This window comes from Suncus etruscus, chromosome 17, assembly GCF_024139225.1.
Source record: "Suncus etruscus isolate mSunEtr1 chromosome 17, mSunEtr1.pri.cur, whole genome shotgun sequence".
NCBI lineage: Eukaryota > Metazoa > Chordata > Mammalia > Eulipotyphla > Soricidae > Suncus > Suncus etruscus.
In genome coordinates, this window is record NC_064864.1 from 65,733,953 (window position 1) to 65,751,974 (window position 18,022).

Here is an 18,022-nt window from a genome sequence, read left to right on the forward strand (position 1 = left end):
CCTCCCCCCTGGCTAAAGATGTGGGGAACCGGGCGGGGAGCAGAGAAGATGCCAGCTCAGGAGTACTGGCAAGCAGGGTGGAAGATTCAGGAAATCCACAGCAGGAGCCCCTGCTGCTGGACTGGATGGGTTCCAGGGATGGGATATTGATTCTTCCCTCATTTGATTCATTTCAGGGGTGCTCCTGACCCCAAAGCCAGACAAGCACTGAGAGAGGGAGAGAGAGAAAGAGAGAGAGAGAGAGAGAGAGAGAGAGAGAGAGAGAGAGAGAGAGAGAGAGAGAGAGAGAGAGAGAGAGAGAGAGAGAGAGAGAGAGAGAGAGAGAGAGAGAGAGAGAGAGAGAGAGAGAGAGAGAGAGAGAGAGAGAGAGAGAGAGAGAGAGAGAGAGAAGATATAGGTCAGGAAAAAGTCAGAGACATCTTTCCTGTGGGTTTTCTCTTTTCTAGAGACTGTCCATTTGCTCATTAACTCAGGATTCAGATGTAACCAGCCTGGTATAACAGTATTACTTAATGACTGGTTTTTCTGCTAAATGGCTGCCAGACAGTTTTTTCTAATTTCATTTAAAAGAGTAAAACTCCACCCTGGCGGCACATTGGAATCCTCCGGAAAGCTTAGAAAACAAACACAGAGGCCAGAGCCTATCCCAATTACATCCTGGTTTCATGGGTCTAAAGTCCATGGGTGGGTATTTGGTGAAAAAGTTTCCCTGAAGATGCTACTAGGTAGCCAGAGTTGGAAGCACTGATAGAAAATACCCAGGAAAGCTTCAAGTGGCTAAGTAATTGCTTGCAAAGTTACAGTTCTAGATTTTTTTTTTTTACACATCTGGCAGAATGAGTCACTATAAAAGTAATGAAATCATTTGGACAACATACTGTCTTTGTCAAACTTTCTCATTACCTATTCATTTTTGCTAAGGAAAGGAAACATATGGCTAAATTCAACAATAAATCTGAAACTGATGTCTCTTCGTTTTCGTGGTTTTTTTGTTTGTTTGTTTTTTGGGTCACACCCGGCTTTGCTCAGGGGTTACTCCTAGCTCTCTGCTCAGAAATCGCTCCTGGCAGGTTCGGGGGACCATATGAGAAGCCGGGAATCAAACCATCATTGGTCCTGGCACTTGCAAGGCAAACGCCCTACTGCTACACTATCTCTCCGGCCCCTGTCTCTTTGTTTTCAAATTTCCATTACTTTCTTTATCCAAATCACACCAAACAATTATTATTGGAAGGCTAAGGAGATGGATCAAGTGGTAGGGCAGTAACTGGAAGTAGACCCTATAAAACATCATTATCATTATAATTATTTCTCTTGATCATTTTTGTTTGGGGACCACATCTGGTGGTGTCAGTGCTTGTGAACTCAGTTCTGCTGGGTGCAAGTTGAGTGTCTTCCCCGCTGTACTATTTCTCTAGCCTCTCTTAACCTTTATGCTGAGGTGTCTGGGTGGACCAGAAGGCATTTCTTTTACCTGGCACTTACTCTAGGATATTTTGTGATATATTGTGTGGGCTGGAATCATTAGTATAATGAAACTCCTCTTCTTCTTCTTCTTTTTTTTTTTTTTTGTTTTTTTTTTTTTTTTGGGCCACACCCGGCAGTGCTCAGGAGTTACCTCTGGCTGTCTGCTCAGGAACACCTCCTGGCAGGCACGGGGGACCATATGGGACACCGGGATTCGAACCAACCACCTTAGGTCCTGGATTGGCTGCTTGTGAGGCAAACGCCGCTGTGCTATCTCTCCGGGCCCAAAACTCCTCTTCTTTAAGCTCTTCAACTTTGATCTCAACAGGAAGTGAAGAGTATTGCTTTGCTTTTCTTATGATCCTTTTCTTTGTCTTTTGCATTCATCCCTTTGAAGGCTTTATATAAGAGAAGACAGACTCATTGATTTACAAAATGATTGAGTTTTAAACCAAATTAAAGTTCCTTTAGTTCAATTATCATTTGAGACAGAGATCACACCTGACAGTAGCAGAACTCCAAACTCTGTTCTGTTCAAGGTTCCACCAGACCATGTCCAAACAGATCCCTTCCACTTCATTAAAAGCAGCTTCTTTCACCATGTCTTCTCAGGCCCATCCTTATGGGAACACAAAAACTTCTGAACTTGGCTCTCTTCTTCCATGGTGCTAATTGTTTTGTGCGCTCAGGAAAATTATTTTAATTTTTGGGCCACACCCGGAGGCACTCAGGGGTTACTCCTGACAAGCTCTGGGATGCCAGGAATCAAACCTGGATCCGTTCCTGGGCCAGCTGCGTGCAAGGCAAACACCCTACCGCCGTGCTATCGCTCTCACCCCGCTATTTGTGTTTTCAATGGTTTTAACAAAGTCACTTGTGCACAAACACACAGGACTATATATTTTCTTCTTTTTTATTTTGGGGTTACACCCAGGATTGCTCAGGAGTTATTCCTGGTTTTGCATCCAGGAATGATTCTTGGTAGTGTTCAAGGGACCATATGGGATGCTGAATATGAAACCGGAGTTGGCCACATGCAAGGCAAGTGCCTTACCTGGCCCAGAGATGTGTATTTTCAATTGTTGCATGTACCTGGTTGAAGTACACATACCCCTGTTGTGTATTTCCAGTTACAGGCATCTTGTTGAAGTACACACAGACACACACACACATAGTTGATATACACTCACAGACACTTAGTTGATTCTTTCCAGTTGTTACCTGCACCTTGCACACACACACACACACCAGTCGCCTGGGTTTCTTTCGTCCTCTTTTCTCATGACTGATGAAAAATGCAAGGAATGCTAATTCCTGATATGGAGGATGAGATCCCTGGAGTGCTTCAAAGGCCCAGCCCAGGAAAGGCAGCCAGGCTGATTCAGCAGCCTTGAGGGGGTCTGTCTATCTGGTCGAGGCGGTCACCCCGGTGGCCGGCCAGGAAAGACAGGCCTAGGCAGGCGGGGCGGGCGGGGGTGAGTGGGTGGAGCTAGAGTGGGGAAGAGCGAGAGCAGGAAGAGAAGGAGGAGGAAGAGGAGGAGGAGTGGAGAAGGAGGCGGGACAAAGCCTGCGAACTGGCGGCGCCCACTAGGTCCTTCCAGCAAGGAGGAGCCGGCGGTAGAGGAGCCAGGCCGAGAGAGGGGGCGTGGCCTGGCAGAACGAGGCGGGGCGGGGCACGCAGGGGCGTGACCGGAGGGCGGGGCGGGGCGGAGTCTTCTCGGGACGGGGCGGACGACTCAGGTGGAGCCGAGCCGGGGGCGTGGCCTGTTCGGGGGCGTGCCCGCCCAGAGGGCGTGGCCAGGGCGGAGTCAAGCCAGGGGCGGCGCCGCGCGGGAGCCAGAGGCCTCTGAAGTGCCGCCGCGTCCGCTTCGGCCCCAGCCCGGGCGCCGTCTCCCGCCTCGGTTCCTCGCGCCGCTGCCGGGGCTGCCCGCGGCTCCGGGCTCCGAGCGACTCGCGCGGGCGCCGGCCGGGGCGGCGGCGAGCGACGCGGGCGCAGGGCCGGCATGGAGCTGTTCCAAGCCAAGGACCACTACATCCTGCAGCGGGGCGAGCGCGCGCTGTGGTGCAGCCGCCGCGACGGCGCCCTGCAGCTGCGACCCGGTGAGGGGCCGGCGGGGCTGGAGGCCGAGGCGGGCGGCGGGGCGCGGCGGGCGCTGCAGGGAGTCCGCCCCGGGGCCGCGCGCTCGCCCGCGCTGTCAGGCTGGGCGCGGGAGGAGGAGGCCGGGCGGGCGGGCGGGCGGGCGCGGACAAAGGCGCCGGCCGCGACCCTGCGCCGAAGGGCTGCCCAAGGGAAGTTGGGGCGCCCAGGCCTCCTCCGGCCCGGCCCGCTCGGGCCTAGCCGGCCCCGGGCCTCTGGGGGGTCGAGCCCGGGGCTGCTGAGCGCGCGGGGGGCTCGGGGGCACCTCCGCATCCCGCCCAGCACGAACTCTCTTTTAGGCTTCAACTCTTTTTTTTTTTCTGGCTTTTGGGTCCCACCCGGCCGCGCTCAGGGGTTCCTCCTGGCTCTGCGCTCAGAAATCGCTCCTGGCAGGCTCCTTTGGGGGGGACCCTATGGGATCCCGGGATTCGAACCACCGTCCTCCTGCATCAAGGCAAACGCCTTACCTGCACGCTATCCCTCCGGCCCCGAGGTTCTACTTCTTGCTGCTGCTCGGATGGGGTGTTTGTCTCTCCGGGACCAGCATTTCCAGCTTGCTCGCCGTCGTGCCTGGAACGTGTGACAGGTGCGCACGACCTGGAGCTGTTCCTCATCACTGTGAGCCTAGGAAGGTCCCAGAACCCTTTCTTCCCTTCCTAAGTCGAGGGGGGCCGTCGCCCCCTTTTCTGGTGAAGACGGGTGAAAGGTTGCTTGAAGACCCAAGAGTAGAAGAACACGCACTTTCTGGCAGGTCCAGGCTTCTGGATACCTCAGAGCTGTGAAGGGAAACAGATATTGGGGTGTGTGTGTGTGTGTGTGTGTGTGTGTGTGTGTGTATTCAAAGAAATGTACTTAGAGAAACTAATGGGAGAATGAGAGAGTGGCACTGACTTGTCCAGAGGAGTAGAGCAGAGAGTACTTAGTACATACATTCTGGGATTGAGATGCAATTTCCAGGCTGGGAAAGGAGCTTCCCTGCTGCTCCAGGTTATTGCCTTTTATTCACCATCGGACTCAGACTCCTGAATCCATTAAAGTTTTATTTTTGGATGGGTTACTCCTGGTTTTGCGCGCAGAAGTATTTCTGGTAGTGCTCTGGGTACCATAGGGCTGCCAAGGATCGAACACAGGTCAGCTGCATGCAAAGCAAGACAAGCACCGCATTCTCTCTCTAGCCCCTCCACTGTGTTCTTGATGATCTTGGGACAGATGTTGTGATTTAGGTCATCTCCAGTCTGTCTTTTCTCCTGGCTTATTCTGATTTGACCCACCTGTGTCCCAATCGCCTCAAAGTTCGGGCAAGGCCTCAATGCAAGGAAGAAGTCCACTCTTGAGAACCTACACTAGTTCTTAGAGCAGGATGGGACTTCAGATCATCTCCAGCTCGCCAGACAGAAAACATTTTTTTCCTGCCTTTTATAGCCTCTGTAAGAAGGACTGGGCTTTTTAGTTCTTGTGAATAATGACAGTATTTTTAAAACATGCTCATTTGTCTCAGAAGACAAGAATTGACTGATGTGTGTCAAAAACAGACCATGTCCGGTTGGGCAGTAACTGGGGAGCAGATGTAAATAGTGTGGACTCAGTGCTTTTCCTTTCCTGGCTTTCTCTTGCCTTTCTCTTTGTGTCCGAGATGGTTAGGATTGAGATATGCTGGCCAAAATTTGGATTGAGGCTTGGTCACAGAGCTCTGAGTATGACAGGAGTTTTAGGTGCATAATCTGTCTTTTTTGGGGGGTTTGCTGTTTCTTGTACACAGGATGTTCTTCATTTCTTGCAGCTGGTTGGGGATAAGTTTTCCCTTTAAGTCAAGGCAGGCTAAGAAACTTCGTGAATATCAGCCCTTGGTTCAAACCAGTATCTTTATTGGTTATTGTACAATATTCAGTGGAAGAATCTTGAATTTCTGTGCTCAAGCTGCTCTGATGAGTTCTAGAAATGTTCACACAATAACCGTGCCTAGATTTGGGATTAATTATGTGGTTTAAACTTTTTATACCTAAATATCAAAATTAAAGTCTCCCCCCCTCGAATAAATGTTCATGGTCTTTACAATGAGATTTATCTCATTTCTTAAAAGATAGCCGATCTCAGGCCAAAGGAGACCAAAAACTGTAGAGAAAGGAAGAGACTTTATGTGTTAGAAGTAACAACCTGTTTTAATCTTCAGGTGTTTAAGTAAATAAATAAATGAGGTACTTAACTTTTCCAAATAGTTGATCCTGTTCAGGCTGAAGAGTGGTTATTCAGTGACAGCATTTTTAATGAGTAAGTGCTTTTAAGAACCTTCTATATATGGAATCATTTAACATTCTCTTCATTTTATTGGATGTTTCCCTTCTGGTTTTATGGTCAGTTTTGTTATTGTTTGTAGTCACACATTTAAAATATCTTTTGGAGGGGTGGAGGGACTGAAACAAAAGTATAGAGGTGAATGCTTGACTTGCACATAGCTGACCTAGGTTTGATCCCTGACACTTCATATGATTGATTCCTTGAATCTGCCAGGAGTAAGCCCGGAGTACTGTTGGGTGTGACCCAAAAAACAAACAAAAAATTATGACCGATATTTTATTGGGACAGAATATAGTTCAGTGATAGATGCCTCTCTTTTTTTTTTTTTTTTTTTTTTTGTGGTTTTTGGGTCACACCCGGCAGTGCTCAGGGGTTACTCCTGGCTCCATGCTCAGAAATTGCTCCTGGCAGGCACAGGGGACCATATGGGACGCCGGGATTCGAACCGATGACCTTCTGCATGAAAGGCAAACAGCTTACCTCCATGCTATCTCTCCAGCCCCAGATGCCTCTCTTTTGAGTCTCAGCCTTGTGTTCAATCTTAGCATCTTATTAGTTATTGTACAATAATTATGTATAATTATTTTTGTACATAATATGTACATAGTAACTTATGTACAATAATTCCTTATTGGTTATTCAGTTGAGTAGATGACTGACCAGCTTTTTTTTTTTTTTTTTGGGTCATACCTGGCAGCGCTCGGGGTTACTCCTGGCTCTTCTATGCTTAGAAATTGCTCCTGGCAGGCTTGGGGAACCATATGGGATGTTGGGATTTGAACCACTGTCCTCTGCATGCAAGGCAAATGCCCTACCTCCATGCTATCTCTCTGGCCCTATGACCAGCTTCTATTCTAAAGGACAATATTACAATTTTGTGAGCATTGCTGTTTTTTCTGTTTTTTCACATTAGAAGAAACAGTATTGGAGTGATACCACAGTGGTAGGGCATTTGCCTTGCACGTGGCTGACCAGGATGAACCTGGGTTCGATTCCCAGTGTCCCATTCCTTTTGTCCCATATGGTTCCCGGAGTCAAGAGCACGATTTCTGAACGCATAGTCAGGAGTAACCCCTGAGAATCACGGGGTGTGGCCCAAAAACAAACAAACAAATAAAAAAAGAAGAAACAGTATTGATAGTGTTAGAAATGATCAACCCTGAGGCCAGAGTGCTGGTGCAAGTGGGAGGGCATTTACCTTGCAAATGCTAAACTAGTATGGGTCGCGGTGGTTTGATTCCTCAGCATCCCATATGGTTCCCCAAGCAAGGAGCGATTTCTGAGCACATAGCCAGGACAGTCACTGGGTGTGGCCCAAAAACCAAAAACCAAACAAACAAAAAAGATGATCAACCCCTTAGCTGGAATGTTTGATACTATTTGTCTCTTTTCCTGCCTACTTTATTCTGTTAAGACCCAGCTCAAAAGCCTTTTCTATTTACCTTTCCTTACTCTACCCACTGGCAGAATTATTGATCACATCTCTTGTTTCCAGGTTTTCCAGGTTTTGTTCTGTCATTGTACTCTGATTATAGCTTGCACCACATCATGGAGTCAGTATGCTTTCTTCACTTTGGTCAGTGAGTGCATTTCCTAGGACAAGGACCATATTTCACTCAAGTTGGTATCTCTGGGTATTCCAGTGCTTAGGATGCAGGATGTGTTTTTGGTGGAACCTCCCATGTTTTCTCTCAGTAATAGTGCCATCCAAAATAGAATATTGTGTTATGCTTATTACTCAGCTTGAGTCTTGTTTTGAATATCTTTCTAATTGGGGCAGAAAATTTCTTTTGAGCTGGATGAGGAAATATATATGGGGAAAGGTGCAATTCCACTTGTGTTTTTGTTACTGATTTAGCACTCTACATTTCTCCAACCATTAGAAAAACATTTCTTATTTTCTTCCTTAACACTTCATTTTTTTCCCCCAAAATTTATTTTTAGCTTAGCAGTTAAATATTGTTTTTTTGTTGTTAGTTCCCTTTTTACTGAAGGAAATTGAATTCATACATAGCACTGTTCTTTGATGGGTTAGTAAGTCTTTTTCAGGATAATGACCAGAGTTTCATTTTAAGGTTTACCAAGGAGTGATAAAGCTTTTTGTAAACATGTGATGGTCTCCTGTGTAACGCAGTCTACTAGTTAAAAATAAGAATCATAGGCCGGAGATATAGCATAGCGGTAGGGCATTTGCCTTGCACTCAGCTGATCCAGGACATGGTCCCCCGTGCCTGCGAGCAGTAATTTCTGAGTGCAGAGCCAGGAGTAACCCCGAGTGCTGCAGGTGACTCAAAACCAAAATCAAACCAAAACAAAAAGGATTAAGAACCATAATTTAAAAGATTTAACATGGAATATAATCGACTTCACTGTTTTGAAGGGTGATATTATCTTTATCTCCTCAGTCTTAAAATTCTTTCCTCCATGGAGCAGGGGAGATAGGGCAAAGGGTTGAAGTTTCTTGTCTTACAGGCTCAGTGCTCATGTTCCATCCTCAATACTCCCAAATTTTGCCTTGAGCACTGCTGAGGTGCCTCTGGAACACTAAGCTCTGCTTGGCCAGTGTGAGTGAGCTTACAGGAGGGCCCCCGCCCCCCAAATGAAAATAAATTCTTTGTGGCGTTTTTGATATAATAATGTTATATAATTTATTGCTGTCTGGTGCTTTATTCTATTTGAGTGACCACAAAAAGATGGCAAAGAATCTGCCCTACATATATAACACTCATAGGCCTATAAAAGTGACTATAGAAGTGGTGCTCTGCATGATGGATAACAGTGACCATTTCTTTGAGGACGAGTTAGAATATACAGAAGCATAAAATGTTCTTGTTTTTTGGGGCCCGGAGAGATAGCACAGCGGCGTTTGCTTTGCAAGCAGCCAATCCAGGACCAGAGGTGGTTGGTTCAAATCCCGGTGTTCCATATGGTCCCCCGTGCCTGCCAGCAGCTATTTCTGAGCAGACAGCCAGGAGTAACCCCTGAGCACCGCTGGGTGTGGCCCAAAAACCAAAAAAAAAAAAAAGTGTTTTTTGAATAATAAAAATAATAAAATGATTTTAATGTGTCAGATAAAGTTAAATTTTTTTTTTTTTTTTGGTTTTTGGGCCACACCCAGTGACGCTCCTGGCTATGCACTCAGAAGTCACTCCTGGCTTGGGAGACCATATGGATGCCAGCAGATCGAACCTCAGTCCGTCCTAGGCTAGCGCTGGCAAGGCAGACACCTTACCTCTAGTGCCACCGCCCCGGCCCCAGATAAAGTTAAATTTTTTGAATGATAAATTATAGTTATGGAATTAAAGTATATAGAACTTATCTCTTTTAAGGAATAATATTTGTATTTAATTTATTTAGTGTGGTGTTGTTTGCTGTGTACTTTGAAAAATGACTTTGAATTTTATCTTTAAAAAAATTATGTCTGGGGCCAGAGAGATAGTACAACAGGTGGAACTTTTTTTGTTTGTTTTTGTTTTTTTTGGGTCATACCCGGCAGCGCTCAGGGGTTACTCCTGGCTCTATGCTCAGAAATCGCTCCTGGCAGACTTGGGGGACCATATGGGATGCTGTATTCTGACCATCATCCTTCTGCATTCAAGGCAAATGCCTTACCTCCATGCTATCTCTTCAGCCCCAGCAGGTGGAACTTTTGTTTTTCATCTGGCCTGTCCACCTTCATCGCAGATACCACATATGGTTCCCCTTGCCACCATCACCAGGAGTGATTCCTGAGTACAGAACCAGGAATAATTCTTGAATACCACTGAGTGTAGCTAAAACCAAAACCAAACCAAAACAAAAAAACAAAAAAATGTTTCTTTGCACATTTAGAAGCATGAAGTTGTACTCAAGAAATGTATAGAGGGCCCGAAGAGATAGCACAGCGGTATTTGCCTTGCAAGCAGCCAATCCAGGACCAAAGGTGGTTGGTTCGAATCCTGGTGTCCCATATGGTCCCCCGTGCCTTTCAGGAGCTATTTCTGAGCAGACAGCCAGGAGTAACCCCTGAGCACTGCGGGTGTGGCCCAAAAACCAAAAAAAAAAAAAAAAAAAAGAGAAAAGAAAAAAAAGAAATGTATAGATTATTTGCTAAATTAGTAACAAAAAAAATTTTTTTTTTGTGATTTTTGGGTCACACCCGGCAGTGCTCAGGGGTTACTCCTGGCTCCATGCTCAGAAATTGCTCCTGGCAGGCACGGGGGACAATATGGGACGCTGGGATTTGAACCGATGACCTTCTGCATGAAAGGCAAATGCCTTACCTCCATGCTATCTCTCCGGCCCCAAGTAACAAATTTTAATTAAAAACTATGCTTGCAGGGCCGGGCGGTGGCGCTGACGGTAAGGTGCCTGCCTTGCCTGCGCTAGCCTTGGACTGACCGAGGTTCGATCCCCCGGTGTCCCATATGGTCCCCCAAGCCAGGAGCAACTTCTGAGCACATAGCCAGGAGTAACCCCTGAGCGTCAAACGGGTGTGGCCCAAACCCCCCCCCAAAAAAAAAAAAAACTATGCTTGCAAAAAAAAAAAAATGCTTGCTTAAAATACATTTAAATTTAAATTAATTATTAAATATTTTGTTAAAATTACTTCTACCCATTTTTGTTGTTGAATTTAGCCTTTTGTAGTATCTTTTTTTTTTGTTTGTTTTTGTTTTTGTTTTTGGGTCACAGCCAGCAGCGCTCAGGGGTTACTTCTGGCTCTACGCTCAGAAATTGCTCCTGGCAGGCTCGGGGAATCATATGGGATGCCAGGATTCAAACCTTTTGCATGCAAGGCAAACGCCCTACTTTTATGCTATCTCTCCGGTCCAGCCTTTTGTAGTATCTTTCAAATCACTTATTAGTTTCACATCTCAAAATCCTTATATATTTTATGTATCTTAACAGGCTAGGCATTAAACTGTGCACTTTTAGGCATGCAAGATAGAGAAGAGTCATCTTTTTTGTGTGTGTGTGTGTGTGTCTATGAGTGACACTCCTGGCAGTGCTCAGGGGTTACTCCTGGCTCTGTGCTCAGAAATCATGCCTGGCAGGCTCAGGGGACCATATATTTTTTATTTTTTGGGGGGACCATATATTATGCCAGGGATTGGACTCAGTTTGGCCGCAGGCAAAGCTAACATCCTACCTATTGTGCTATGCTCTGACCCAAATTCACATATTTTGTTTTAATTTTTGGGCCACACCCGGTGATACTCAGGGGATACTCCTGACTCCTGATTGTGCTGGGGACCGTATAGAATGCCAGGGATCAAACCAAGGCAAGCTCCCTACCTGTTGTATTATCTCTCCAGTCTCAGAAAAGACTCCTCTTTCCTTTTTTTTTTTTTTTTTGGTTTTTCGGGCCACGTCCATTTGATGCTCGGGTTACTCCTGGCTAAGCATTCACAAATTGCCCCTGGCTTGGGGGGACCATATGGGACGCCGGGGATCGAACCATGATCCTGATCCTTGGCTAGCACTTGTAAGGCAGACACCTTACCTCTAGCGCCACCTTGCCGGCCCCAAGACTCCTCTTTCCAAAGAAATATCCCTCTTCCTTGGTTTCTTGATGAAAAAGACAAGTTCTTTAGAGATGACTGTCAAGAGAAGTTTTTGTGCATATTTTGTTATCTGTATTGTCAACTAAGATTAATAGCAACATTAACTGCAGATTTTATTTGAGCATTTTTCTGAATCACCTACTGTTATAAATCTGTATTTGTATTGACTCAGTTCCTTCTCACAATAAAGCCTAGGAAGAATATTTTATTTTATTTTATTTATTTATTTATTTTTCATTCCCTTGTTTTTGCTGTAGTTTGTTGCAATGACCAGGGATCATCTGAGAAGCTTGCTGGTGGGGCAGGGTAGAGGTTTTGTCACACATTTTTTTTTTTTTTTTGTTCATTTGTTTTGTTTTGGGCCTGATGCTTGATGAGCATTCATCCCTGACCACTGAGTCATCTCCCTGGAATGGATTTATATTCTTATGGGAAATAGCTAAAATGTATTTTTAGTTCTAAATTTTATAGTGTAATCTGTGATGGTTGGAGAGATAGTACAGTGGGGTCAGGCAGTGCTTGCCTCACAGCCAACCTGGGTTTGATCCCTGGTGTCCCATATGGTCACTGAACACTGCCAGTGTGATTCCTGAGTGCAGAGCCAGAAATAAATAAATAAATAAAACCCGGAGCATCACCAAATGTGACCCCAAAACAGCAATCAAATATATATATACATATATATACACATGTATGTATGTATATATGTATGTATGTATGTATGTATATATTATGTAGCCTTTATAGACAATAAAATGACCTTTTATATGTTAAGGCATACACACTGAGGGAAAATCAAAATGCTGGGGCAGAGAGAGAGCTCAGTGGACTGAGCACATACTTTACTCAGTCTTTTACACGGATGGTCCCCTGATCATCATTGAGAACAATCCCCAGAGCCTGGTATGATTCCCTCCCCCCTACAAAATAAACCCACCAGAAATACAAAAACAACAACAAAATGAATCAACATGCTAATAATGGGATTTTTTTTTTCTTCTATACTAGTCCTGTTATTATTCATTTGGAGGAATGTTTTAGATCATTGACTTTTTATACCATTGGTTTTTCCAGTTAGTTTATCAGGTTTCTCTTCTTAAGTTTTTATACCATCTTCAGTTTAAAGGGAATAGATATAGGGGAGATCTTTAAACAGGAACATTGATATGTACTGGATGAGAACGATTTCAGTCACTGATGAGCAACCTGAATCCTTTCCCAGTCTAGTTTTGCCAGAGTTCTAGATCTGATTTCACAGATACCTTTTCAGAGCACATAGAGCGGGGTGGGGGTGGGGATGGGATTGTGGAAGAGAAAGAGTTTTTAGTTTGGTTTTGGGGCTATACCCGACAAGTACTCAGGGTTTACTCCTGGCTTTGTGCTCAAGGGTCAGGATGGGCTCAGGTCACCATTTGGGATGCTGGGGATTGAACCTGGATTGACTGAACCAGTTACATACAGGCAAATGTCCTAGCTGCTGTACTACTTTTCTAGCCCTGAGAAGAACCTTTTGGGCAACCATCCATCTTCAAAAAGGGATGAAGCTGAAGACATAGTGGGGATGGGACTTAGCTTGCAGCTGACCCCAGTTCAATCCCCACATCACATATGGTTCCCTGAACACCACCAGGATTAGCCCCTGAGCACTACTTGATGTGACCTACAAACACAAACAAAACAGAAAGGGTTTATAGAATCATTGGTTACTAGATATTGTTATTCTTAACACCTATGGTGAACAGAAGCCAGCACTGGCCAAAACTAATTTCAGAGGAAAGGCAGAATCAAGGTTGGTAGGCTAGAAATGACAGTGCTTTTACAGCTTGGGTTTTAGGGAGCCTGACTGAATTGGTACTGCAATCCCTCTCCTACCTGCCCAACTTGATTCAGCCTGAGCAGGAGAATGGAGATTCAGTGCAGTAGACCACAGCATCTAGTCCACAACTAGACCAGTTATACTGATAATCAGAAGTAATTGTAGCCTCAGGAGGTAGCAGAGGGCTGGAGTTACACTTTTTATGAAGGACCCCTGGGCTCTGTCCTGTCAGCTTATGGTTAATCCTCTGAGTACTACACCAAGAATAGTACCATCAAGAGAAGGTCCAAAAGCCAGAATAATAATAACAATAGTAATTTTAACCCCAGGTCAACCCTGCCTTGAACAACCAAGGTTGTTGGTTGGATGTTGATGTTGGTTGTTGGTTGATGGTTGGAGTAAAGGAGACTTAAAGATTAAGTTGTCTCCTTTCCATCTTAAATATTTATGCTACATACTCACCATCATTTTTTTTTTCAATAAAGGTGAAAAAATTTCAGGGCCGGAGAGATAGCATGGAGGGTAAGGCATTTGCCTTTCATGCAGAAGGACGGTGGTTCAAATCCCCGCATCCATATGGTCTCCTGAGCCTGCCAGGAGTGATTTCTGAGCATAGAGCCAGGAGTAACCCCTGAGCGATGCCAAAAACAAAACAAAACAAAACAAAGGTGAAAAAATTTCAAGTTTGTGGGATCAATAGATTTGTTCTCTTTTTTGAATGAAAATAAATGGAACCCACAGATATTCCCCCACTCTCACCCCAATTGGCTCCTCTGTAAATAATGAAAAATTGCTTGCTGCCAAATTTATTCCATTTGATTTATAACAAAATCAATGGATGCGTTTGAACATAGATATTAGAAGAATGAAACTAGATTGGTTGTCCTATTGATTAAATCTATTCTTAAAACTATAGTTAAATTTTTTGTATGTATGTTTATATTTAAACATTAGATTTTTACAAGCTGTTTTTTGATACTTTTATAAGACTTCTTGCATTTTTGGGTATTTTTTGTAAATTATTATTTTGTTTCTGTTAACATTTATTTTAAATGCAACCTTTTAAAATACAGTCTTGCAAATACCAGTCTAAGAACAAAGTCACAGAGCCTCTAACAAATAAGTACTTGTTAATTGGTCTAAATTATAATCATGTATATTAACAATGGTAAGTCAGTCATGTGGAAACTAAAGTGATCAATTGAATCAGAATATGTTTAGAAAAGTAAGGAGGTGACACACTTTTTAATAGGCTTTTGATGGTTGGAGGCTTAGGCCCAGTAGAGCACCCACTGGTTGGGTTTCTCTGGAGACCATGCAATGCCAGGGATCAAATTCTGGCCTCATATGTTCTATTGCTTTCTCCTAGCCTTCAGTTTTCTTTTATTGTATGTATAAGAGAATTTTTATTGTATGTATAAGAGAATTTTGTAAGATGAGACTAAATTTTACAGCACAGTATTTTTTTTTTTGTTGTTGTTGTTTTTTTGGGCCACACCCAGTGATGCCCAGGGATTACTCCTGGCTATGTGCTCAGAAATCACTCCTGGCTTGGGGGACCATATGGGACGCTGGGGGATGCTCAGGGGTTATTCCTGGCTCTACACTCAGAAATCACTCCTGGCAGGCTTGGGAGAACCATATGGGATGCTGGGATTCAAACCACCGTTCTTCTGCCTGCAAGGCAAACACCCTAACTCCATGCTATCTCTCCGGCCCCACTGTACAGTATTTTTAAAGTGACTGTAAACACTGAACAATATGCATTGGTAGTACCTTAAAGAAGCACTTGAACTATTAGGATGACCTTATTTGGGTTGCTGTGAGCCCCTAAGCAATCAGGGTTCATTCACAAAACAGCATTTTCTCATGCTTACAAAACAAAACAGTATCCTCCCATGCTTACTTTTCTTTCTTAAGGCTGGTTGAAATGCAGGTTGAGTCTAGGTTACATTCCTTCATTTTTTTTTCTTTTTTCTTTTTCTTTTTTTGGGTCACACCCGTCAGCACTCAGGGGTTACTCCTGGTTCTATGCTCAGAAATCGCTTCTGGCAGGCTTGGGGGACTATATGGGATGCCAGGATTCGAACCACCATCCTTCTGCATGCAAGACAAATGCCTTACCTCCATGCTATCTCTCCGGCCCATTCCTTCATTTTTCATAAAGTATTACTGTGCGTGCGTGCGTGTGTGTGTGCAGGGGGTAAGAGGTTGGTTTGATTGGTTTGTTTTTGTGGGCTAGGAGTAGCTTGGTGCTTGGGGAGCTACTTCTGGCAGTGCTACAGGGTACCATATGGTACTGGCATCATGGTGCTGGCTATCACCCTTGGCCCTAAGTGTTACTTTATTTTTAACTTCAGGTTTTTTCATATTTAACCTTGCTTATATGGAAAAAAATTGATAGTGGAGGTTTTCATAAATATATTCACTTTCTCTTTAAATATTTGTAATGGCTTTTCACTTATATCTGTACTAGAAATTTCATAATTCAGCTACGGTAATATCTAAAATTTAAGGAATTTCAAGTATGCCATAAGGCCTCTAATTTTAGTAACCTACAGTCTGCATATGCAATATTAGTGTTGTTTCACAATATCATATGTTGCTTTTACTCCAGAGACAAACATTACCCCTTCCAGCATTCTATTTCCCCCTTCTGTAGGGGGATGGCTGTGTTGGCACAGCAGAGTTCCAGAGTAATATTAGTTGACAAGTTTCCCTCTGAGCACTTCTGCGCCAGCCTTTCTAGCTCCTCTCTAATAGCTTTGGTTTCTAGCCCCCTTATATTTTTTTCTGAAGCAGTCCACCATCAACCTTCCAACCTAAATGTTGTGTCTTTCTCCCTCAAAGTTATATATATTTGGTTTTTGGGTCACACCCGGCAGCGTTCAGGGATTATTCCTGGCTCTATGCTCAGAAATCGCTCCTGGCAGGCTCGGGGGGACCATATGGAATGCCGGAATTCGAACCCCTTCTGCATGCAAGGCAAATGCACTACCTTCATGCTATCTCTCCTTCCCCTCAAAGTTATATTAAGTCTAATGTGTACTTGAGTCTTGAACCTATGGGGCTGTTTGTTTCTGCTATTGCTGAATGAAAGTGAGGACACCCATCATTATCGGATATGTGGGTACTACTTTTGAAGATCCTGGATAAAAAGGCATGAGTTGCAAAGCCATACACAATGCAAGGAACAAGACGTTGGCAAGTCCTGGCAGGCAAGGCAGGACTTTTTTTTTTACTCCAGAGACAAACATTACCCCTTCCAGCATTCTATTTCCCCCTTCTGTAGGGGGATGGCTGTGTTGGCACAGCAGAGTTCCAGAGTAATATTAGTTGACAAGTTTACCTTCTGAGCACTTCTGCACCAGCCTTTTTAGCTCCTCTCTAATAGCTTTGGTTTCTAGCCCCCTTATATTTTTTTCTGAAGCAGTCCACCATCTCCTGTTAACTTGGGAAAATATCAAGGTCATATTTTAGAGCAATCCTGTGGACCATTTGAAAGAGTTCTGGAAGAGCCTCAACTCAAGATAGAAAAACAACTTTGTTTTAAAAGATTAATTTGACTTTTAATAAATTTGTTAAGCCATAAAAAAATAAAATAAAAATTCAGTAAACATTTATTGAAAATCTATTTACTGGACATTTAAAGGAAGAAAAGAGTAGATGCCTGTCCTCTAGCTGCAGGTGAGTTTAATAGAAGAGAAACATTTTTTTTTGGGGGGGGGTCACACTCAGCAGCACTCAGGGGTTACTCCTGGCTCTACGCTCAGAAATCGCCCCTGGCAGGCACGGGGGACCATACAGGATGCCAGGTTTTGAACCACCATCCTTCTGCATGCAAGGCAAATGCCTTACCTTCATGCTATCTCTCCAGCCCCCAAGAGAAACATTTTAGCTCTAGCATAGATTCACAGATTTAAGAGTCAGATCCTTGAGAGCTCTTTGAGACAGTTTTGAATAGGTAAAGTGATGTGTGAGGCCTGAGTCTGATACCTGGCATTACAAAATTCAACAAGACTGAGTTTTGTGTTTTTTTTTTGTTTTGTTTTTGGGTCACACCCAGCAGTGCTCAGGGGTTATTCCTGGCTCCATGCTCAGAAATTGCTCCTGGCAAGCACGGGAGACCATATGGGATGCCGGGATTCTAACCGATGACCTTCTGCGTGAAAGGCAAACACCTTACCTCCATGCTATCTCTCCGGCCCCAAGATTGAGTTTTTGTGAGAGATTGAACTGGGTCGTGAAATTTGAAGACTGTGTAAAAATTCATTTTTCTTTCTAATGAAGAAAATGGGAGGAAGGGTGTTCTTTTATTTGAATCTTATGAAATGTTTTCTATGTTTTTTTGTTTTGTTTTGTTTTTTGGGCCACACCCATTTGATGCTCAGGGGTTACTCCTGGCTAAGTGCTCAGAAATTGCCCCTGCCTTGGGGGGACCATATGGGACGCGGGGGGAGGAGGGATTGAATCGTGGTTCTTCCATGGATAGCACTTGCAAGGCAGACACCTTACCTCTAGTACCACCTAGCTGGCCCCAAATCTATGAAATGTTTTCAATTGTAGATGTTTCTGTAATTGTGAGAAGCCGGAATGTAACAGTTTCTAAGTACTGTAGGCTTCTATGCACTTTTGAGGGGATTTTGTTTGGGTAGTGTCATTCCTAGTGGAGCCCAACTGCTACAGTAGATACATCTGTTGGTGCTCTGAGATCAACTCAAGGTCTCAAGTATGCTGTACATGTGCTTTACCACCTATGCTTAT

General features: G+C 44.3%; 1 protein-coding gene across 3 annotated transcripts in view; it reads left to right on the forward strand.

Moving 5' to 3' along the window:
• The first annotated feature begins 3,468 nt into the window (after positions 1-3,468).
• The window catches only part of INPP5F (inositol polyphosphate-5-phosphatase F), a 75,961-nt gene continuing 61,407 nt past the window's right edge, over positions 3,469-18,022 (forward strand). For all 3 annotated transcript variants that reach the window (XM_049764410.1, XM_049764412.1, XM_049764413.1), the window contains exon 1: positions 3,469-3,567. In XM_049764410.1, coding sequence (XP_049620367.1) covers positions 3,471-3,567 — 97 coding nt within the window. In that variant the 5' untranslated portion in view covers positions 3,469-3,470. The remainder of the gene's footprint in view (positions 3,568-18,022) is intronic.